Source organism: Oncorhynchus clarkii, chromosome 4 (assembly GCF_045791955.1).
Source record: "Oncorhynchus clarkii lewisi isolate Uvic-CL-2024 chromosome 4, UVic_Ocla_1.0, whole genome shotgun sequence".
Lineage (NCBI taxonomy): Eukaryota > Metazoa > Chordata > Actinopteri > Salmoniformes > Salmonidae > Oncorhynchus > Oncorhynchus clarkii.
The window spans coordinates 10,700,027-10,723,106 of record NC_092150.1 but is presented as its reverse complement, the minus strand read 5'-3'; the positions used below and the strand labels follow the sequence as shown (position 1 = coordinate 10,723,106).

General features: G+C 43.2%; 1 protein-coding gene across 5 annotated transcripts in view; it reads left to right on the top strand.

Annotated features, from left to right (window-relative positions):
* Window positions 1–23,019, top strand: part of LOC139406408 (pleckstrin homology domain-containing family A member 7-like) — a 170,191-nt gene extending 147,172 nt beyond the window's left edge. For 4 of the 5 annotated variants that reach the window (XM_071148957.1, XM_071148958.1, XM_071148961.1 and 1 more), the window contains exons 13-25: window positions 648–728; window positions 1,015–1,164; window positions 1,672–1,773; window positions 1,937–2,048; window positions 2,393–2,520; window positions 4,135–4,329; window positions 6,695–6,791; window positions 6,943–7,034; window positions 12,463–12,696; window positions 15,718–15,930; window positions 17,973–18,106; window positions 19,104–19,249; window positions 22,490–23,018. In XM_071148957.1, coding sequence (XP_071005058.1) covers window positions 648–728; window positions 1,015–1,164; window positions 1,672–1,773; window positions 1,937–2,048; window positions 2,393–2,520; window positions 4,135–4,329; window positions 6,695–6,791; window positions 6,943–7,034; window positions 12,463–12,696; window positions 15,718–15,930; window positions 17,973–18,106; window positions 19,104–19,249; window positions 22,490–22,515 — 1,710 coding nt within the window. In that variant the 3' untranslated portion in view covers window positions 22,516–23,018. Of the gene's footprint in view, window positions 1–647; window positions 729–1,014; window positions 1,165–1,671; window positions 1,774–1,936; window positions 2,049–2,392; window positions 2,521–4,134; window positions 4,330–6,694; window positions 6,792–6,942; window positions 7,035–12,462; window positions 12,697–15,717; window positions 15,931–17,972; window positions 18,107–19,103; window positions 19,250–22,489 lie in introns of all 5 variants that reach the window. The other variant, XM_071148956.1, reaches the window with a different exon arrangement.
* The last annotated feature ends 61 nt before the right edge of the window (window positions 23,020–23,080 follow it).

Genomic DNA, 23,080 nt, shown 5'->3' with positions numbered 1-23,080 from the left:
CAATTTTCTCTCGTTTCCAAACTACAAATAATTATTATGCTACATCTTTATGCAAGGACTTTAATAAGATTGAATACGAGTAGTTCAGACGGAGCGCTGTGTTTGATCTTACTGCCCTCATGAGAGACAGTCGTTTGCTACATTGAGAGGGGAAGATGAGTTGAACCTTCGTCATGACGCTTGGGTTTCTTAGTGTGAATCCCACATGGTACTCTATGCCCTATATAGTGCACTACTTTGACCATGGCCCTATGGTAGCGCACTATATAAGTATTAGGGTGCGATTTGGGGACACACTCTTAATCAGGGATTAATTAAGAGGGCCCAGAGGTTCTTGGAAATGTTGACAGAAGGGCCATGTGGGATGTGGCGTATTTACGTAATGGATTCACTCTGCATAATTATCAGCTAATGAGACAGGAGAGAAGGATGTATGTACGTACACGCACACACACACACATACACACACACACACACACACACACACACACACATTCATGTGCAAGCAGGTTAAATGTGAGAGTGGGGGTGAGATGAATACACAGAGGATAATGACACACACTCTTCACCTGGGTGATGTGATAGGGGTTATGGGAAAGATTGAGAGCCACTGTGGACAGTAACGGCCCTTTCTCCCTGGCCTACAGGTGAAACTCAGTGGGTTATGTGAGCAGGACAAGAACCTGAAGGAACTGGAGGTCCAGATCAGCTCTCTGAAGAACAATAAGGTACTGACACTTCATCTCTATACTCTCATACAGTACGTCTCACAGCGTTGGGGTCCATTTTCATTTGTAATCAGCCATTATAGGAAGTCAATGTCCATTCAATGTATGAGTTGTTAAAACATCTCCTCGTGGATGGTATTTGAGGTTAAAGGATATTCTTTTGTATGTTTTTTCTTCCACTTGGACAGAAATACTCGCATTGTGTGAGTTTCCCGTACTGAGTTGAAATGGAATTTACCTCGATCCTGCTGTCTCTGATATTGACCTCTAACCCCTGACCCATCAGGACAAGCTGGAGTCGGTTCTGGACCTGTCCCGCCAACAGATGGAGCAGTACAGAGACCGGCCGGCCCACCTGGAAAAGATAGCCTACCAGCAGAGACTCCTACAGGAGGACGTGGTGCACATCAGGGCCCAGATCTCCAGAGTGTCCACGGTAAGATTATCAAACACCTGTGAGTGTGTGTGGGACACTCAGAGGAGGCTGGTGGAAGGAGCTATAGGAGGACGGCTCATTGTAATGGCTGGAATGGAGTTAATAGAACAGAGTCAAACGGAGTTTCATGTGTTTGATACTATTCCATATATTCCCTTTCAGCCATTACAATGAGCCGTCCTCCTATAGCTCCTCCCACCAGCCTCCTCTTGTGTGCATGGGTGTGTACCCTGATTCACACTATAAGTACTGGCCTGGTTACGTATCCACCATAGTTACTGGCACCGTGCTGGAAACGACAATATGAAAAGAAACTATCTGAGCCAGCACCGTACGGTTCGGATCAGCCCAACATGGTGAATCGGGCATCTTCTTGTGTGTGTGTGTGTGTGTGTGTGTTAGGTACATGCAGATCCTAGTGTATGGTCTTCTGTGTCGTTCAGACTGACACATTCCGCGTTATGTGTTCATGAAAACTCTTACCTCGCTGCCTTATGTTTTGTGTAGGAGATGTCCCGGGCCTGGGAGGAGTACAGCAGGCTAGAGAGCTCAGTGGAACAGCTGAGGACCGCGCTACAGACCACCATGAACTACAGCACCACCTCTCAGGTCAGAATGGGTACTGCACCTCAACATCACAGCTCAGTGCGCACACAGTGTTGTAATTCACTGTCTTGAAGAGTGTTCGGTAGATGGTTGTATCTACTGTGAAAATACTGTTGCGTTTTAGAGCACAGTAGCAACCAGCTAAAGCGTGTGTTTGAAATTCTAGCGGGAGAAATCGGAGATAAAGCGGGAGCTGTGGAGAATGGAAGACGTGATGGCAGGGCTGAGCGCCAGCAAAGCCAACTACAAGATCACCATCAACTCAGTGCAGAACCCAGGTGGGAGAATTATCAACTGCCCAGAGACTTCCGCCAACTATGTTTTACTCAATTGAATTCAAATATAACGACTTTAATTCGTCCCCTTGGGGGAATTCCTAACTACAATACACTATATGGGAGACAAACAACCATAGTAGTTTTCCATACCAAATAGCCAAATCTAGTCTCCATATACCATGTGCTTCTGTTACAAAAACAGTGATACCTTCATATTCTAACACTTACCATGACAGACAGAAAAGCACAGAGGTCAGTCATAAGTTAATTCTTGGCCTGTGTGTGGATATGAATGTGAATACGTATGCACTCTTATTCATTTGCTTATGCATTTTCTTTTCCAGAGAGGAAACTAGTGCCTTCGGTGTTGGACCCTGCAGTGCCTTCCCAGTGCCCTACACCCCCACTAGGGGAGGTTAGGCCCCCTCCTCTCAGCTCATACATACTGCCTCACAACCCTGTGCCAAAGTGGGTGAGTGGAAGTTCAGTTTGTAAGTCTGGGTTTACTGGGGGATTAGAACCTGTACAATGGCCAACTCAGTGGCCTTGTGCTTAGAGTGTCCGCCCTGAGATTGGAAGGTTTTGAATTCAATCCCTGGCCGAGACTGTAACAATGGGACCTGATGCGTCTCCGCTTGGCCTTCAGTATTAAGGAGATAGATTGGGGGTAAGACCCTGCTACGAACTAGCGTCCTGTCCAGGGAGTATACTTGTACATTATGTTAGAGTTGTTGATCAACAGCATTGTAGCTACTCCACAATACTAACCTCATTAATAGAGTAGAAAGAAGGAAGCCTGTAAAGAATAAAATTATTCCTAAACATGCAACAAGACACTAAAGTAATACTGCAAAAAATGTGTCAAAGCAATTCACTTTTTGTGTTACTTTAAAGTGTTATGTTTGGCGTAAATCCGATACAACACATTACTAAGTACCACACTCCATATTTTCAAGCATAGTGGTGGCTGCATCATGTTATGGGTATGTTTTCTCCTATCACAGCCATTAAACTCTGTAGTTTTAAAGTCACCATGGGTTTCTTTCCTCTCCGGCAACTGAGTTAAGATGGACGCATGTAACATTGTAGTGACTGGGTGTATTGATACACCATCCAAAGTGTAATTAATAACTTCACCCTGCTCAAAGGGATATTCAATGTCTGTTTTTTTTTAGGTGCCCTTTGCAAGGCATTGGAAAACCTCCCTTGCCTTATTGGTTGAATCTGTGTTTGAAATTCACAGCTCGACTGAGGGACATTACAGATAATTGTATGTGTGGGGTACAGAGATAAGTTAGTCATTAAAAAATAATGTTAAACTATTATTGCACACAGTCCATGCAACTTATTATATTACTTGTTAAGCAAATGTTTACTCCTGAACTTATTTAGGCTTGCCATAACGAAGGTGTTGAATACATATTGACTCAAGACATTTCAGCTTTTCATTTTGTATTAGTTTGTAAAACATAGCTCCCCGTTATGGGGTATTGTGTGTAGGCCAGTGACAAAAACATCTCAATTTAACCCATTTTCTATTCAGGCTGTAACACAACAAATTGTGGAAAAAGGCAAGGAGTGTGAATACTTTCTGAAGGCACTGTAGATGAAACAGTCATCTGAATATGAAACTAGATAGACCTGAGTTATTCATATTCACTGTTTCATGTATTTCACTATGAAACTAGATAGCACTGAGTTAGTAGAATGACTCCCTCCTAATCAGTGGTGGTGTCTGAAAGCATTACTAGCTGACAAATCTTTGATTCCTCCCTTCCTTGATTCTTCAGTTTCTCCCCTCCCTCTCAATGCTCATTGGAGCAGAGGCTCCAAGGTTCCTGTCCGCAGGCCTCTACCTCCAATGAACTTTGTGGTACTTTCCAATAAGGTAGAATCTCAATTGTATTTCCTTGATTTCTCACATCCTCTCTCCTCAAAACCCATCGGATGAGAAAGTCAGAGGTTCCTCCCCTCTCATCCCCTCTCATCTAACGGTTTTGAGGAGATGAGGAGAAAGGATGCGAGGAATCAAGGAAATAAGTACTAATTGTGACTGACTTCCTGTATGGGTGTGGCTCTGGTACAGGCAGAAGATGAGGCTCCTCCCAGGCCGCCCCTGCCCCGCCTTTACGACTATGAAGACCCGCCCCCCACCATCCCACCCCTCCCCAAAGAGGCAGCAGCGGTCGTAAGACACACGTCGGTTCGAGGGCTCAAACGCCAGTCAGACGAGCGGAAGAGAGACCGTGAGGTCGGAGGGTGTGTCAACGGAGACTGTAAGGTCAGGACAAGCCATTATTTAAATGTATTTAATTAAGTATTTTATTTTTAGGTCATTCATTTTTAAGACTAGACTTTTTTTGTACTTCTAAGGTGTATGCTGCAGATAAAAACAGTTCTTCAGCGGGTGCCGTTTCTGAAGTGGAACAGTCAATTGCGGCACTGTATCAAATCACCTCTGTTTTCAGCTGTCACCATCGAAGCCAGTTTCACGGGACAATAATATTGTCATGGCTAAGTGACTATCATACTGTCACACAGCCATTCTATTCCAAACAGATGTCCTCTTTCCTCTTCTATCATGCACTAATCGCTATGCATCTGAAAGAACTGAATAGCCAATATGGTGGAAATTAGTTGCCAACACACCTTTCCTGAAGGAGAGGGAATGAGGGTTGAGGAAAAGGTGACAATGTTTTGAAATGAAATGCATCCTTTACCTCACTGAGAGGTAGCAGTTAATTTAAGAGGGTTGGGCCAGTAACCGAAAGTTTTCCGGTTCAAATCCCTGAGCAGACTAGGTGAAAAATCTGTTGATGTGCCCTTGACCAAGGCACTTAATCACAATTGCTCCTGGATGTCACTCCGGATAAGAGCATCTGCTAAATGACTAAAATGTAAAAATGAGAGTATGTCTGTTATGGTGACCATATTACTGCTACACCAGCAGTCACAAGTCATGACCACAGTTAAAAACCACGTGACCGTTGAGTCATGGTAACTAGGCTTCTCCAAAAATGCATTTGAAAAATCAAATCAAACACTTCATGAGAACCCTGGCATTGAGTTTGAGCGGAATAGGATCACCTGTTGCCCACCGAGAGCCAGCTCCTCGTAGCTGGTTGATGCATGGAATCAAATAAGTGTTCCCATTATGCACAACATTTCTATATGCTATGCAATTGTGTGAGAAAACAGAGTTTGATGGCCTCTATTAAAAAGAGGAGGATCCCATTAGCTTTCTATAGGCTGGGCCTACTATAATTATTTCTCAACTTTCCTAATATTAAGCACATTGCTTCGCAAACGGAGTAGCCTACCTGGCTGGCATGAAAATGAACCGCAGGAAAAACGTCCTCCAGTCGCTATGCAAGTGCATATGGATGCCGTCTTTTTCCCTGCCCCTGTTCCAACAGCTGCATGATAATGTCCCATTCCAAATCGAAACTAATGTCACACATATATTATTTAGTATATGTAAAGACAACATTAAATTGATAATAGTCTGATGGGTGAGAGTATTATGACTTGTGAATGATGCCAGCGTGTGCAGTCTAATTCCTCGATCACACCAATGGTGTCATTGCGTTGTGGACACCAGAAGTACATTAGTTTCCAATGGAACGCTGCGTTTGCCTTGCAGCGTTGCGTTGCAGGAGTAGTTGCATAGCGTTCTGTGTGGTGCATATGTTGGAATTATCGAACGTATGCATCAAACTGTATGTGTAGACGGCTAGACAGAAACGGTAGCAGAAGGTGAATGTTGAACTTTTGTTGCACACATCCAAATGATAATGCGTACTACTTTTGCACAACACACTATCTGTGTGATCAAGGCGTAAGGCAAGATACAGTGCATGCATTTTTGTGACTTTTTCATATCATAATCGCCAGCATCATGAAGCCTACCCCATGGGCCTATATGTTTTGATAAGGTTTGTATCACAACTAAAGTGGCCAAATAACTCTAAGCCTACTCTATAGGCCCAAGACCCCTGGAACAGAGTTGGAGGGCCCATAGCTTACAGAGCCTAGTGAAACAAGACCCCTGGAACAGGGTAGGAGAGCCCATAGCCTTCAGAGCCTAGTGTAACAAGACCCCTGGAACAGGGTTGGAGAGCCCATAGCCTACAGAGCCTAGTGTAACAAGACCCCTGGAACAGGGTAGGAGAACCCATAGCCTACAGAGCCTAGTGTAACAAGACCCATGGAACAGGGTTGGAGAGCCCATAGCTTACAGAGCCTAGTGAAACAAGACCCCTGGAACAGGGTAGGAGAGCCCATAGCCTACAGAGCCTAGTGTAACAAGACCCCTGGAACAGGGTTGGAGAGCCCAGAGCCTAGTGTAACAAGACCCCTGGAACAGGGTAGGAGAGCCCATAGCCTATAGAGCCTAGTGAAACATATGTTCTTATAAACCCTGTCATTGCTCAATCGCCTGTGAAAACAGAGTTTTGACTGGCAACAATTTAAAAGAGGATCCCAGCTTTCTCATGCTGCTATATTTATTCTTAACAGTAAGCACATTAATCCGCTTTACAACCAGTGTAGCCTACCTGGCATTTTAAGTTCAACTCAAACCTCACTGATCTAGTGTGACGTCTGCAGTGTGATTGTTGCGTTAACCTCTGTTGCGGTCGTTTCAGGTGGAGCTGCGGTCGTACCTCAGTGAACCAGAGCTGCCGGGGATGGGCCGGAGCAGCATAGGGTCTGAGGGGGGCTACCAGACCCTCCCAAACAAAGGTATCATCAGCTAGCCTGGAATCCAGACCAGGTTGAGGCTTGCATTCCACTCCTTGCCACGTTGTGTATTTTCAGGGCAGCGGTGCTGTGTCAGGGTGGGTTTCCTCCCAAGCATACTGTGACAGTGTTTCCTGTTTCCTGTCCGTCCCAGGTCTGTCAGGCTCATCATCGCAGCTGAACCAATCCAGTAATATCTCCTCCTACGTGACCCTAAGGAGAGGAGTGGCTGGCTCAGCAGGGAGGGTGAGTCACCACACAAAGGCTGCGTTCTAAAAGTAGTGCACTATTTAGGGCACATATGTCAGAGTCAAGGCCCGCGGGCCACATCCGGCCCGCAAGAAGGTTTTTTACGGCCCCTGGGATGATCTTGATTTATTATTAGAACCGGCCCGCAGCAAGCCGGCAGCCCGCAGATCTTTTACACGCACCAATACTACATTTCCCACAATGCAAAGGTGACGCACCGAGCAGTAGGCTGCTTCATTTCAATATTTATTGGCACAGCAGTCGTCAGCATCACAGTAAAATTAACTTTCAGATACCCATCAAAAATGGCAAAACGGAAGGTGGATACTGAGAACCGGGGGTTTCAAACAAGGTGGGAGTCGGAGTATATGTTCACGAAGGTAGCTGGAAAACCTGTGTGTCTTCTGTGTGGAGAAAGTGTGGCGGTACTGAAAGAGTATAATCTGAGACGACATTATGAAACGAAACACGCGGACAAAAACAAGAATATGGACATGGAACAAAGGCTACAAAAGGCAGAGGAATTAAAACGAGGCCTCAAATCTCGACAGGCTCTGTTCAAAAAAGCCAAATCACAAGGCCAGGCTGCTGTCAAGGCCAGTTTTATTTTGGCAGAAGAGATCGCTAAATCAGCCCGGCCATTTACGGAGGGGGATTTCATCAAAAACTGCATGATTAAAGTTTGTGACGAAGTTTGCCCAGAAAAAAGGCAACTCTTTTTAAATGTGAGTCTGAGCAGAAACACCATTGCCGAGAGAGTAGACCAGTTGTCCATCAATCTAAAAGAGCAGCTTGTGAAAAAGGGAAAAGATTTTATTGCATATTCCTTGGCTGTGGATGAGAGCACCGACATTTCTGACATTGCCCAGTTGTCAATTTTCATCCGCGGAGTGGACTCCAACCTAAGCGTGACAGAGGAGTTTTTGGCTTTACGTCCTATGCATGGCACAACTACGGGGCATGATTTGTATGAAGAGGTGTCAAGATGTGTAAATGAGATGGAGCTGCCTTGGGAAAAACTCGTGGGTTTGACAACCGACGGAGCACCTGCGATGTGTGGACACAGGAGCGGACTGGTGGCGAAGATACGGGAAAAGATGCAAGAGGAAAACGCGACAGGTGAGCTGACAGCTTATCATTGTATCATACACCAGGAAGCGTTGTGCGGTAAAGCCTTGAAAATGGAGCATGTAATGAGCATCATCACGCGCACAGTTAACTTTATCAGAGCCAAAGGTTTGAATCACCGCCAGTTCAAGGCATTTCTGACGGAGTTAGAAACGGAGCATGGTGATTTGCCTTATCACACAGAGGTGCGATGGCTAAGCCAGGGAAAGGTGCTTCAAAGATGTTTCGAGCTTCGTGAGGAGATTTGTCTGTTCTTGGACAGCAAAGGGAAAGACACAACACAACTCCGAGACGAAATGTTTCTGTGTGAAATGGCTTTTCTGTGTGACATTACGAGTCATCTGAATGCAATAAACTTGCAGCTGCAGGGTCGGGATCGTGTCATCTCTGATATGTACAGTACAGTGAAGGCATTTAAAACCAAACTGACTCTGTGGGAGACGCAGATGCGGAAAGAAAATTTGAGCCACTTTCCCAGCTGCCAGACCATGAAAGAGAAGCTCTCTACCAGTGCGTTCCCGAGCACACAGTTGGCTGATAAAATAGGTATGCTTGCCGCTGACTTTCGACGCCGATTTGCTGACTTTGAAGCACAAAAAAGCAGGTTGGAACTGCTCGGTAACCCATTTGCTGTTGACGTGGAAAGCTCACCACCAAACCTCCAAATGGAGTTGATTGACCTCCAATGCAATGATGCACTGAGGGCAAAATATGCGGCAGTGGGTGCTGCGGAGTTCGCCCGTTTCCTCCCCGGCACAATGCCCCAGCTGCGCATCCAGGCTGCTCAAACGTTGTCTATGTTTGGCAGCACATACCTGTGTGAACAACTGTTTTCTTTGATGAACCTGAACAAAACATCACACAGAAGTCGACTTACTGCTGAACACCTCCACTCAATTCTGAGGATTTCTTCAGCTCAGAGCCTTACCCCGAACATTGATGAACTTGTGGAAAAGATGGGACACCACCAAGTATCACCCTCAACCTCAAACAAGTGAACATTACTGTGCAATCACATATTTAGAGTTTTTACTCAGTTCAAGTTTAAAAGTTAAAATTTAATATTTGTTTTCACTGCATGTTACTTCTCCTTAAACAAAGTGTTGTTTTTGATTAATAGATTTTTGCACTTTATTTTTTTGTATTTCAATCCAATTATATTTTAAAAATATTTCAGTTGAGTGGATGATAGAAAATTGCTATTATTGTTTTTTCTTTGAAGTAAATTTAGCCCACTTTTGCTAAAATAGAAAATATAGTCTACTGATGGTGCCTTGAATACCGGTTTCTTTCATTTAATGTTCATGTTATGGGGATATTTATATAAAGGAAATTTGTCTTTTGTGTCTGTTGAAAATTAAAGATTACTGACAGAGCCATAAGAAAATATTGCTTTATTTATCTGATCATATTGTAATATATTTGTTAGGTTTTCAGTAGGTTCAATTAGGTTCACTAGACTATATGCGTCATTTAAAAATTTTTCAATGAACATTCGAACAGTCCGGCCCTCGTCTTGTAGCTGATTTTTTTATTTGGCCCTCCGTCCATTTGACTTTGACACCCCTGATTTAGGGAATAGGCTCTGGTCAAAAGTAATGCACTGTGTAGGGAATAGGCTCTGGTCAAAAGTAGTGCACTATGTAGGGAATAGGCTCTGGTCAAAAGTAGTGCACTATGTAGGGAATAGGCTCTGGTCAAAAGTAGTGCACTATGTAGGGAATAGGCTCTGGTCAAAAGTAGTGCACTATGTATGGAATAGGCTCTGGTCAAAAGTAGTGCACCACACAGGGGATGGAACGAGATATGAGTTACATCCCAAATGGCAACATATTCTCTATATTGGACTAGTAACCGGAAGGTTGCAAGTTCAAATCCCCGAGCTGACAAGGTACAAATCTGTCGTTCTGTCCCTGAACAGGCAGTTAACCCACTGTTCCTAGGCAGTTAACCCACTGTTCCTAGGCAGTTAACCCACTGTTCCTAGGCAGTTAACCCACTGTTCCTAGGCAGTTAACCCACTGTTCCTAGGCAGTTAACCCACTGTTCCTAGGCAGTTAACCCACTGTTCCTAGGCTTTGTTCTTAACTGACTTAGTTAAATAAAGGTTTTAAAAAAAAAGATATATAGAGCACAACTTTTGAGACAACTCTCTGTGGTCCAAATGTCCATTCTTTAATGCATGTTTCAAACTCATTCCACAGAGGGCCGAGTGTCAGCAGTTTTTCACTCCACCCTTGTACTTGATTGATGAATTAAGGTCGCTAATTAGTAAGGAACTACCTCACCTGGTTCTCTAGGTCTTAATTGAAAGGAAAAAATTGAATGAGTTTGACACCCCTGCTTTAATGTTTCCTTGTAACCATATTTTTCCTGTGTAAATGCAAGCTTTTCTTTTGGTGCTGAAATCTGTAGTTTTTGATAAATGTTTATTAATGTGGAAGGAGGAGCCCGTTATTGCACGGCTATGTATTCCAAATCCAACTGACATCTCTAACAATCAGGACAAGCACAAGTACACAGTAAGCATTTAAGAATGGATATTTATAAAAGTAGTGAGTGGTATTGCACGCTAGAAGTCGTAACTTCCTACTCCGTTGGAAAACAGTGGATTACAGGGCACAGTTAGACAGAGGTCACATTAAATTCTTATTTTATCAAAAACTACATATTTCAGCACCAAAAAAAAGCTCACATTTACACAGGACAAACATACACTACATGACCAAAAGTATGTGGACACCTGTTCGTCAAACATCTCATTCAAAAATCATGGGCATTAATATGGAGTTGGTCCCCCCTTTGCTGCTATAACAGCCTCCACTCTTCTGGGAGGCTTTCCACTAGATGTTGGAACATTGCTGCGGGCAGTTTCTTCCATCCAGCACAAGAGCATTAGTGAAGTCGGGCACTAATGTTGGGCGATTAGGCCTGGCTCGCTCTGTGTTCCAAACAATCAAATGTATTTATAAAGGCCTTTTTATATCAGCTGATGTCACAAAGTGCTGTACAGAAACCCAGCCTAAATCCCCAAACAGAAAGCAATGCCGATGTAGAAGGTGTCTGATGGGGTTGAGGTCAAGGCTCTGTGCAGGCCAGTCAAGTTCTTCCACACAGATCTCGACAAACCATTTATGTATTGACCTCGCTTTGTGCACGTGGGCTGCTCGGCCATGGAAACCCATTTGATGAAGCTCCCGACGAACCGTTCTTATGCTGACGTTGATTCCAGAGGCAGTTTGGTTTTTGGTATTTTATTAGGATCTCCATTAGCTGTTGCAAACTTTCCTCTAGGCTCAAATTAAAGATATGACAGATGGGAGTGGCTATAGAGTCAGCTACCATCCTCAGTAGCTTTCTATCTAAGTTGTCAATGCCAGGAGGTTTGTCATTATTGATTGATAATAATCATTTTTCCACCTCTCCCACACTAACTTTACAAAATTCTAACTTGCAATGCTTTTCATTCATTATTAGTTTTTTTATGCATGAATAAGATTGCTCACTGTTCGTTGTTGGCATTTCCTGCTTAAGTTTGTCTACTTTGCCAATGAAGTAATCATTAAAATAATTGGGACTCGGTAGTGAGTGTTGGATCCGAGGACAGACAATTTCTACATGCTTCAGCACTCGGCGGTCCCACCACTTTGCAACTGAGCCGTTGTTGCTCATAGACGTTCCCACTTCACAATAACAGCACTTACAGTTGGACAGGGTCAGCTCTGGCAAAGCAGAAATTTGACGAACTGACTTGTTGGAAAGGTGCCATCCTGTGACGGTGCCACGTTGGTATGTCACTGAGCTCTTCTGTAAGGCCATTCTACTGCCAATGTTTGTCTATGGAGATTGCATGGCTGTATGCTCGACTTTATACACCTGTCAGCAACGGGCGAGGCAAAAATAGCAGAATCCTCTAATTTGAAGTGGTGTCCAGACTTTTCTATATTTAGTGTAAGTACAAGGACATTTTTACAAGTATCGATTGACAGCGACTCAATATAGTTAAAGGTGCAGTCCGCACACACTCGTCGCCAGTCAACTTCATTGTACTTGTACATTGTGGAGTTGGGAAACTCTGCTATCTTGTCCTAAGACTAAATACTGAATTTGTGTTGAAGATGCGTCCGTTTTTTCCTTTGTTTTTCCTGTCTTCCTCCTCACCGGTCTTCCTCCTCTCCTTTCCTTTCTCCCTCTTCATATCACATATCTATGGCACTACCCATCTCATATCTCTTTCACTATGTTTCTCTCTCTCACTCACCATCTCACTATCTCCCTCTCTCACGATCTGTCCCAGGAGAGACCTAAGAGTGCCTTGGAGCAGCTGTACTCTTCCGACCAGCAGCCCCAGTCTCTGGCCCAGGCCCCCCGGAGCCGCATGAGTGCTGAGGAGCAGCTGGAGCGTATGAAGAGACACCAGAGGGCCCTGGTCCGCGAGCGCAAGCGGAACCTCAGCCAGGGAGAACGTCACTCCACCACCCATCGTTCCTCATCCACTACCAGGCCTCTCTCCTCCACTGACCTGGGCTCAGTACGTTCCCCCCCTCCCCAACCCTGCAGCAGAAGCAGGGACCACTGCCACTGTCACGCCCCTGCCGAACCCCTCACATAGGAGCCACCGCCACAAGCACTAACATGCTAAACGGCTTATGCTAACACCATTATCCCACGCTCTCCCCCATGTGTAACCAATGGCAGTAAAATTAGTAAAGTTAGCATCATGCTAAGGGTCGGTGGGGCTGGTGCTAAGCCGGGGCCAGCTAGGCTGGGCTGCAGAGCAGTCAGACTGTGCGTGGTGGAGGCCGCTTTGGGGAGTAGGGGAGGGGATATCTGTCAGAGATGGACTGTAAGACAGCGCTGTTCCCCATATTAAGGTGTAGAGGGGTTGAGTTTACCCCATCACTTGTGCCCCTGTGTGTTACCTCACTGACACACTGAATGTATATCAAGGAGAAGAGGTGGGCATCTCTGCCTACCCTCCCTCTCTGTCACAAGAGAAGAAAAGGCCATTCTATGTACATTTACATTTTTGTACATATACATTTTATTAATTTACTGAAGGATATTTTCAGTAGTCTATACATTTGTAAAGTTATATTTTATAGAGATTTGATGAAATGGGGATGGGGAAATGTGTACCATGTTTGAACAAATCAATGAGGAAGTGGTACAAATCATTACCAAATGTCCCTGCTCCCTCAGTCATTACCAAACATACCTGCTCCCTCAATCATTACCAAACATACCTGCTCCCTCAATCATTACCAAACATACCTGCTCCCTCAATCATTACCAAACATACCTGCTCCCTCAATCATTACCAAACATACCTGCTCCCTAAATCATTACCAAACATACCTGCTCCCTCAATCTTTAGCATTACACGAATGAATCTAATGAAAGTGCCTTTTTTTGCTGATGAATCATTTTCTTCTCACAAAATTGCCCATCAACCTCACTTTTTCCACCCTGGTTGTCTTATGGCGTGCTATGGCTACCACAGAATCAGATTAATTGAGCCTATGATCGTCAAAAGACGAGGGACATCACATTACAAAGTCTAATATATTATCTAACACACAATCTTAACCAGATTGCTGTGAGCTCATCAATAATAGCTTCAAACTCCTAACTGCATTACTGATCAGCCTTTGTGTTCCCAGCTCCTACTTACAGTTGGCAATACTTACTTCATCAGCTTTTGCTGGTTACGGAGTTTTATTTTGTAGTTCTTCACCATAATAGCCAGAGTTTACACTACTTCTCATTTTAGACTCTCTTTTAGGTCATTTGAACCTGCTCATCTTATACCACACCATGCCACATTAAACAGTCGCTTATTCACACCATTTAGTTGGTGCTACATCAACATTAGCACAGCCTTTTTAAGACCACAACAAATACGTTTCTACTTGGCTGTGGTTGACTGCTACAACGGTCCACTTCCACGGTCAAGGTCATAGTGAGCGAGTACTCCAGTCTGAGTACCTTTTAATTGGCCTGTTTTATCTTATTCACTGCAGATGAAAGGACAGGGAAGGGATAAGAAAAATGGCTGCCGAAAGCCTACCATCAAGGCAGGTGTAAATTCCACCATATTTCTTTCACCCATCCCAATGTGTTTTAAATCAGCAAGGATGTGAAAATAGCACACAGGAAGGGAAATAATGGACAGCTCATGTTAAGTGAATCTGTAAAACGAAAAATCCCAACTCCTTCACTCCTGTTATATTCTAATGTAGAGATCTGCACTCAAGAATAAAGTAACGTTGCTTCTGAAAAATCTCTTCTGGCTGTGTTTTTCCATTTGGCGGGGGTTTGATGAGGATGTATATGCATGCATTTTCCCTGTGATGTGATTTTCCTCCGTCCACCGAGCACAATGACGCATGTGATGCACTTTCTCCTCACAGCATGGGAATACATGCTGATGAGGCCTACACACACTGCAGTGGGAATTATACATGCGTGGGTTTAAAGAGCTTGGGCACAAACAAATACACTCATACAGTACACACACTGTCATACAAACAGTTATTTACTCAAAACACAAATGTGTTTATGGGTTTGGAAAAGCAAAGGAGAGTGTGTCGGTTTGTGGTCACAGGTTAATCAATATCGTTTGGTGGTTGTTTCTGATGATGATGTAATTCATCTAATTTCCTCATGAAACCAGGAAAACAAAAAAATACAATGATAGTTTTTATTTTCAGGAAAGCCATTTTTTCTTTTGGATATACACTACCGTTCAAAAGAAGAAGGTCTTTGTTTCTGGCCATTTTGAGCCTGTGATCGAACCCACAAATGCTTATGCTCCAGATACTCAACAAGTCCAAATAAGATCCGTTTTATTGCTTCTTTAATCAGCACAACTGTTTTTCAGCTGTGCTAACATAATTGCAAAAGGGTTTTCTAATGATCAGTTAGCCTTTTAAAATGATAAACTTGGATTAGCTAACACAACATGCCATTGGAACACAGGAGTGATGGTTGCTGATAATGGGCCTCTGTACGCTTATGTAGATATTCCATTAAAGATCAGCTTTTTCCATCTACAATAGTCGTTTACAACATTAACAACGTCTACTCAGTATTTCTGATCAATTTGATGTCATTTTAAATGGACAAAAAAATTGCTTTTTTTTTTCAAAAACAAGGACATTTCTAAGTGACCCCAAACTTTTGAAAGGTAGTATATATGTCAACAGTCCTTCCTCCAAAGGACCATTCTAAGGATTAAAGTTTGTGAAAATTATTAAAATAATGGTATTCATGGTATTTTTTTGCCCTGGTTTAGTGGTCAGATACAATGGGCCTTTAAAATGTTCCTTCCTAAGGCCCCGAAACTTTATTTTTCTGGCCATGCACTGCGGAAGTCATAGTAAAACTCCTTGTATGTTTTTTATTTTTCATTTTATCTCACTCGAGTTGTGTGTTATGCAGGGGGTCCCTGATGAATTTGCTATCACAAAAGGGGTCCCAGGCCCCAAACCGTTTCAGAACCCCCCCCTCTAGTGGTCAGATAAAGTAACTGTTGTTTGTCCCCCCCTAGTGGAGGCGAGAGCAGCAGGACTTTGATTTGCAGCAGGAGCAGAAAGCTCAGGTGGTGGAGCGACTGGGTGCCGAGGGCCAGAGCGACGAGGGGCGTAGAGAGCTGAAGGAAAGGGAGAGGATCCAATCAGATGAGTGGCTCACGGTGATGGCCACGCCCATGAGGGGGACTGACATGGAGCCCCTCGACTACGACCTGGACCTCAGTCGTGAGGTACGTTCATGAATGGCTAATACATTTTCTCCTATCAACACTCTTATTGATGAATATTATGCCTGTACACATAAGTGGTTAAAAAGGGGAAGTTCAGTATTTTACCTCACCTTAAAAGTAGTCTATGGGCCTGGAGAAACTGTAATCCATCCTTCTTTAAACAGCCACTACAAACTGTATAATACCGAACATCCCCTTTACGACTATGCAGTTGTGGATGTTTTTGATTTAGAGGCTAGCCTGTAGCTCATACTACTTACCATTCACCACATACAAGATACAAAATGCAAAGTGAACTAATGCTTTCAACTACAATCACATAACCTTGTTTTTGTAGAACCTTATCGCTATGCTGAACCGCAAAGTTTGAATTTATCTGACCCCAACAGTATGACCATTTACAGTGCCTACTGAAAGTATTCACACCCTTGACTTTTTCCACATTTTGTTGTTACATCCTGAATTTAAAAAATGATCAAATGTAGATGTTGTCACTGGCCTACATTCAATACCCCATAATGTCAAAGTGGAATTATGTGGAAAAAGTGGAAATCTTTACAAATTGATTTAAAAATGAAAAGCTGAAATGTCTTGAGTTAATAAGTTGCATGGACTCACTCTGTGTGCAATAATAGTCTTTAACATGATTGTTGAATGACTAACTCACACATATGTAAGGTCCCTCAGTCGAGCAATGATTTTCAAACACAGATTCAACCACAAAGACAAGGGAGGTTTTCCAATGCCTCACAAAGAAAGGCAACTATTGGTAGAAGAAGATAAAAACAGACATTGAATATCCCTTTGAGCATGGTGAAGTTATTAATTACACTTTGGATGGTGTGTCAATACACCCAGTCACTACAAAGATAAAGGCGTCCTTCCTAACTCAGTTGCTGGAGAGGAAGGAAACTGCTCAGGGATTTCACCATGAGGCCAATGGTGACTTTAAAACAGTTACATAGTTTAATGGCTGTTATAGGAGAGAGTTGAGGATGGATCAATAACATTGTAGTTACTCCACAATACTAACCTAAATGACAGAGTAAAAAGAAAGAAGAAATATGTGGCAAAGAAATTTGCTTTATGTCCTGAATAGAAAGCATTATGTTTGAGGCAAATACAATACAACACATCACTGTGTACCATTCTTCATATTTCCAAGCATGATGGTGGCTGCATCCTATTATGGGTATGCTTGTCATCGGCAAGGACTAAGGAGTTTTTTAGGATAAAAATAAATGGAATAGAGCTAAGCACAGGCAATATCCTAAAGGAGATCCTGGTTCAGTCTGCTTTCCAACAGGTACAGAGAGACTTACCCAGAAAGACTCACAGCTGTAATCGCAGCCAAAGGTGATTCTAACATATTTTGACTCATGGGTGTGAATACTTATGTAAATTAGATATTTCTGTATTTAATTTTGTTTCCATTTGCCAGCATTTAAAAAAATAAGTTTTCACTTTGTCATTATGGGGTATTATGTGTACATGGGTGAGGGAAAAGTACATGTAATCCATTTTGAATTCAGGGTGTAATAACAAAATGTGGAATAGGTCAAGGGGTATGAATACTTTCTGAAGGCACTTTAAACAGATGATTTCTGAATATTGTTCTAAGCCTTAAATTGCAATTCCGCCACTTTTCAACCTCATATTCATTATCTACAGCACCAAACCAGTGTCTACTTAACTGAAAGAAGTACGTTTCTATGATCTGGGGTTAAAAAGAGAAGAAGAAAAACCCCAAAAAATGCTTCTCTGTGACATCACAGGGCAGGGTATTATCTTGCTCCCCACTTCACCACGAATCTGTGTTTTTGAAAATCACGTTTCTTAAAATGTTGAAACTTTTGATGATGTCATCGGGTAGAATTCTTTTACTCAAATGTTTTCTTCTAAAAACGTAGAATTGCGCCGTTTTCACATATGTAGACACTGGTATTGTGCTGGAGATTATGAAAATGAGTTTGAAAAGTGTTGGAATTGCACTTTAATATGGATTTGTTGGTTGACTGGATGTCTATGATTGGTGTATGTAGCTGTCCAAGCCCCAGAAGGTGCCTATCTCAGAGCGCTATGTGGAGTCAGACCCCGGGGAGCCTCTGAGCCAGGAGCAGATGGAGGAGCGTCAACGCAGAGCAGAACGCATCATAAACATCCTGGCCAAATCCAAGTACTCTTGACTTAGTTTCATAAAAATCTATTTATTTTAGAACTTTTTATTACAAAAAGAAATTCAGTCGTTTAAAAAAAACCTAAGGCAAATTTAGAGTGATCTGGCAGATTCTTGATAAGAAATAGTAGTTGTTGTTTGTGAGAAATCTGGGTACTTCTTATTGGGAGAAGAAAACATATCACAAGCATCGTAATGTCTCTAATCCTGGGTCTCTGGGTCCACTGGATCCACTGTTGGGTTGTGGCTGATTCAATCCCAGTTGTAACTTCAAACTTAAGCTAACTACAAAAACTTTAGATCATAACACAAAAAAGTGATCGCAAACATTGTGTATGTCCCAAATGGCACCCTATTTCCTACATAGTGCACTACTTTTGACCAGAGCCTATTCCCTACGTAGTGCATTACTTTTGACCAGAGCCTATTCCCTACGTAGTGCATTACTTTGGACCAGAGCCTATTCCCTACGTAGTGCATTACTTTGGACCAGAGCTTATTCCCTTCATAGTGCACTATTCTTGACCAGAGCCTATTCCCTACATAGTACATTACTTTTGACCAGAGCCTATTCCCTACATAGTGCACTATTCTTGACCAGAGCCTATTCCCTACATAGTGCACTATTCTTGACCAGAGCCTATTCCCTACATAGTGCATTACTTTTGACCAGAGCCTATTCCCTACATAGTGCACTATTCTTGACCAGAGCCTATTCCCTACATAGTACATTACTTTTGACCAGAGCCTATTCCCTACATAGTACATTACTTTTGACCAGAGCCTATTCCCTACATAGTGCACTATTCTTGACCAGAGCCTATTCCCTACATAGTGCATTACTTTTGACCAGAGCCTATTCCCTACGTAGTGCATTACTTTTGACCAGGGACGAATTGGTAGGGGAAAAGGTTCCATTTGGGACACAGACTGTACTTCCTTTGGGTTTCGGCCTCTTTTTCCTCATGTTTGTATTCCCTTCCCACCTGTGTGTCAGTGTTCAGAACACACATCCGTCGTCTGGTGTGGCTGTCCCACTGGACTTTACTGATCTGGACCTAGCCATGCAGCAGCAGAAGAGGATTATGAATGTGTCTCACGCCTTGGCCTCTGAAGCCTCCATCAAGAGCAAGCAGTTCACAGGTCAGCTCATACACACACACATGGACACGTGTAAAAACACACGTAAACACATACACACTACATATACACTCAGTGGCCAGGCAGACAGGCATCAAGGCATTCAGTTACTGTTCGATGGAACGTTAGAATGGGCAAAACGAGTGACCTAAGCGACTTTGAGGCAAATAACGTCACAGTACAATATTGGTGTGCAGAATGGCATCTTGGAACGCACAACTCATCGATCCTTGTCACGGATGGGCTATTGCAGCAGGCGACCATACCGGGTTCCACTGCTTTCAGCTAAAAGCAAGCAGAAACGGCTCTAGTGGGCGCGCCATCACCAACACTGGACAAATGAGGAGTGGTAAAACATTGCATGGTCTGACAAATCCCGGTTTCTGTTGCATCATGCTGATGGCAGAGTCAGGATTTGGCATAAGCAGCATGAGTCCATGGCCCCATCCTGCCTGGTGTCAACTGTACAGGCTGGTGGCAGTGGTGTAATGGTGTGGGGAATAATTTCCTGGCACACGTTAGGTCCCTTGATACCAATTGAGCAACATTTATATACTCTAGAGGCAAAGGGTTGTCCGACCCAGTACTAGATGGGTGTACCTAATACACTCAGTGTATATAGTACACAGTGTACACACACAGTCTATACACACAGGCTACTCTATGCATGCTGTACACACACAAACACACCTTTTCCCCACTGAACTGCCTACAGTATCTTTGATCCCGCCTTCATAAAACACTCCTTTAATATAGCTATAGATGGAGTATCTAGTAGGACATTGTGCTCTCTTCAGAGAAGCCAACCCAGTTAGTATCCTGATTCTCAACCCTTCTCCCAAAGTGAGAAGTATGGATTTATCAATGGTGGAAACTTCCTCCAGCCAACGCTTGAATCAAATCTATGATGGGGAGTATGCCAGTGCACACTCCTGGAAGAAGAGAATCAGAACAGAGAAAGGGAGACAAATGCAGCACACTCCGGGGTGAAGCTACAGATCTTGGATCAGTTTTCCCTCTCCCTCATCATAACCTTAACCATTAGTGTAGAGAATTGGCCCAAAACTGACCCAAGAACAGCGTGTAGGGGCATCTTCACTGTACAACACAGTAATGTGACCCTCTCTCATTGCCCCTGGTTGTGCAGACAGCGAGATTCTGAATAACAGATCTAGTGAAGGTACACTGCATATTCTCTTGAGTGTCATGGCCTTAAGGTGCCTCTGTGATGTTTGTGTTGGCATCCCACTGGGGCACAAGGTTGAATCAGCCTTGTTTTCACGTCATTTCAACCCCCCAAAAATCGATGTGATGACATTGAAACAACTTAAGAAGATTTATTTATTTATCAACCAACTTTTAACAACTTCTAAACTAGACGTTGAACTGACGTCTGTGCCCAGTGGGATAGTTGTTGTCTTTAGGTGTCATTTCGGCTCTCACAACTTGGAGTGCTTTGGTGGTTTCTTGTCTGAAGCATGGTTGTTTTTGGTGTCCAAATGTTGTTGGGTCAGGTGATGATGTTGGGTCAGGTGATGTTGTTGGGTCAGGTGATGTTGTTGGGTCAGGTGATGATGTTGGGTCAGGTGATGATGTTGGGTCAGGTGATGATGTTGGGTCAGGTGATGATGTTGGGTCAGGTGATGATGTTGGGTCAGGTGATGTTGTTGGGTCAGGTGATGTTGTTGGGTTAGGTGATGGTGAGGCTGTTGGGTCATGTGACGTTGTTAGGTTAGGTGATGTTGTTGGGTCAGGTGATGTTGTTGGGTCAGGTGATGGTGAGGCTGTTGGGTCATGTGATGGTGAGGCTGTTGGGTCATGTGACGTTGTTAGGTTAGGTGATGTTGTTGGGTCAGGTGATGATGTTGGGTCAGGTGATGTTGTTGGGTCAGGTGATGATGTTGGGTTAGGTGATGGTGAGGCTGTTGGGTCATGTGACGTTGTTAGGTTAGGTGATGTTGTTGGGTCAGGTGATGTTGTTGGGTCAGGTGATGTTGTTGGGTTAGGTGATGGTGAGGCTGTTGGGTCATGTGACGTTAGGTTAGGTGATGGTGATGGTGATGTTGTTGGGTTAGGTATGGTGATGTTGTTGGGTTAGGTGATGGTAATATTGTTGGGTCATGTGATGTTGTTGGTTTAGGTGATGGTGATGTTGTTGGGTCATGTGATGTTGTTGGGTTAGGTGATGGTGATGTTGTTGGGTTAGGTGATGGTAATATTGTTGGGTCATGTGATGTTGTTGGTTTAGGTGATGGTGATGTTGTTGGGTTAGGTGATGGTGATGTTGTTGGGTCATGTGATGTTGTTGGGTTAGGTGATGGTGATGTTGTTGGGTTAGGTGATGGTGATTTTGTTGGGTTAGGTGATGGTGATGTTGTTGGGTTAGGTGATGGTAATATTGTTGGGTCATGTGATGTTGTTGGTTTAGGTGATGGTGATGTTGTTGGGTTAGGTGATGGTGATGTTGTTGGGTCATGTGATGTTGTTGGGTTAGGTGATGGTGATGTTGTTGGGTCATGTGATGTTGTTGGGTTAGGTGATGGTGATGTTGTTGGGTTCGGTGATGGTGATGTTGTTGGGTTAGGTGATGGTGATGTTGGGTTAGGTGATGGTGATGTTGTTGGGTTAGGTGATGGTGATGTTGTTGGGTTAGGTGATGGTGATGTTGTTGGGTTAGGTGATGGTGATGTTGTTGGGTTAGGTGATGGTAATGTTGTTGGGTTAGGTGATGGTGATGTTGTTGGGTTAGGTGATGGTGATGTTGTTGGGTTAGGTGATGGTGATGTTGTTGGGTTCGGTGATGGTGATGTAGTTGGGTTAGGTGATGGTGATGTTGTTGGGTTAGGTGATGGTGATGTTGTTGGGTTAGGTGATGGTGATGTAGTTGGGTTCGGTGATGGTGATGTTGTTGGGTTAGGTGATGGTGATGTAGTTGGGTTAGGTGATGGTAATGTCGGGTGATGGTGATGTTGTTGGGTTAGGTGATGGTGATGTAGTTGGGTTCGGTGATGGTGATGTTGTTGGGTTAGGTGATGGTAATGTTGGGTGATGGTGATGTTGTTGGGTTAGGTGATGGTGATGTTGTTGGGTCATGATTAGAATGTAAAAAGGTTGTGGCTTATTGTTTCCACACAAACAAGCACTGCTTACTTAGTCTTTTTGGAAAGAGGGTGGAACTTTCTTTCGATTGAAGACATTACCGTCTGTATTGTATGTCATGAGCCTGTTTTTCCCCCCTTTCAGCCAAAGCTCAGCTGAGCACTGACTGACCATTGACACAGACGCCAAGACACCGACAGGACATCCGTGAATGAAAATAGACGATGGGCAAAGGATCTAATACTAATCATTTTCAGCAATTAAAGCCAGAGTGATGTTTTATAATACTTTTTATTGGAGTTATTCGAAACTCAACGAGAGCATTGAAACTGTGCATGTACCTAGTGTTAAGTTTGAATTGGAGTTGTGTTTTGCACCTTAATGTTGTGTGTAATTGTCAACACTAATAGTTTTTGAAGTGTGGTCTATATTTCTAAACAAAAAGTTCTAAACAATGTTTTATAGGTCGTTGAGATGGAAATGTAATTATGACATGAATCATATATTTATTTTATTTTGACTAATGAAAGACAATCTTGCACCAAATTGCAACCTTTGTAGCTCAGCACTGCCATGTAAACTCTTTTGCCAATCAACTGTATTGTATTATGTGTAATTTAAAAGGGAAATAAACCATAATGATGTTTTCTGGAGATAAAGGTTTTAACAAAACATGTTGCCTCATGTCCAGTTCTCTCTCAATATTTAATCATGAACACACTCGTATACGGTCAA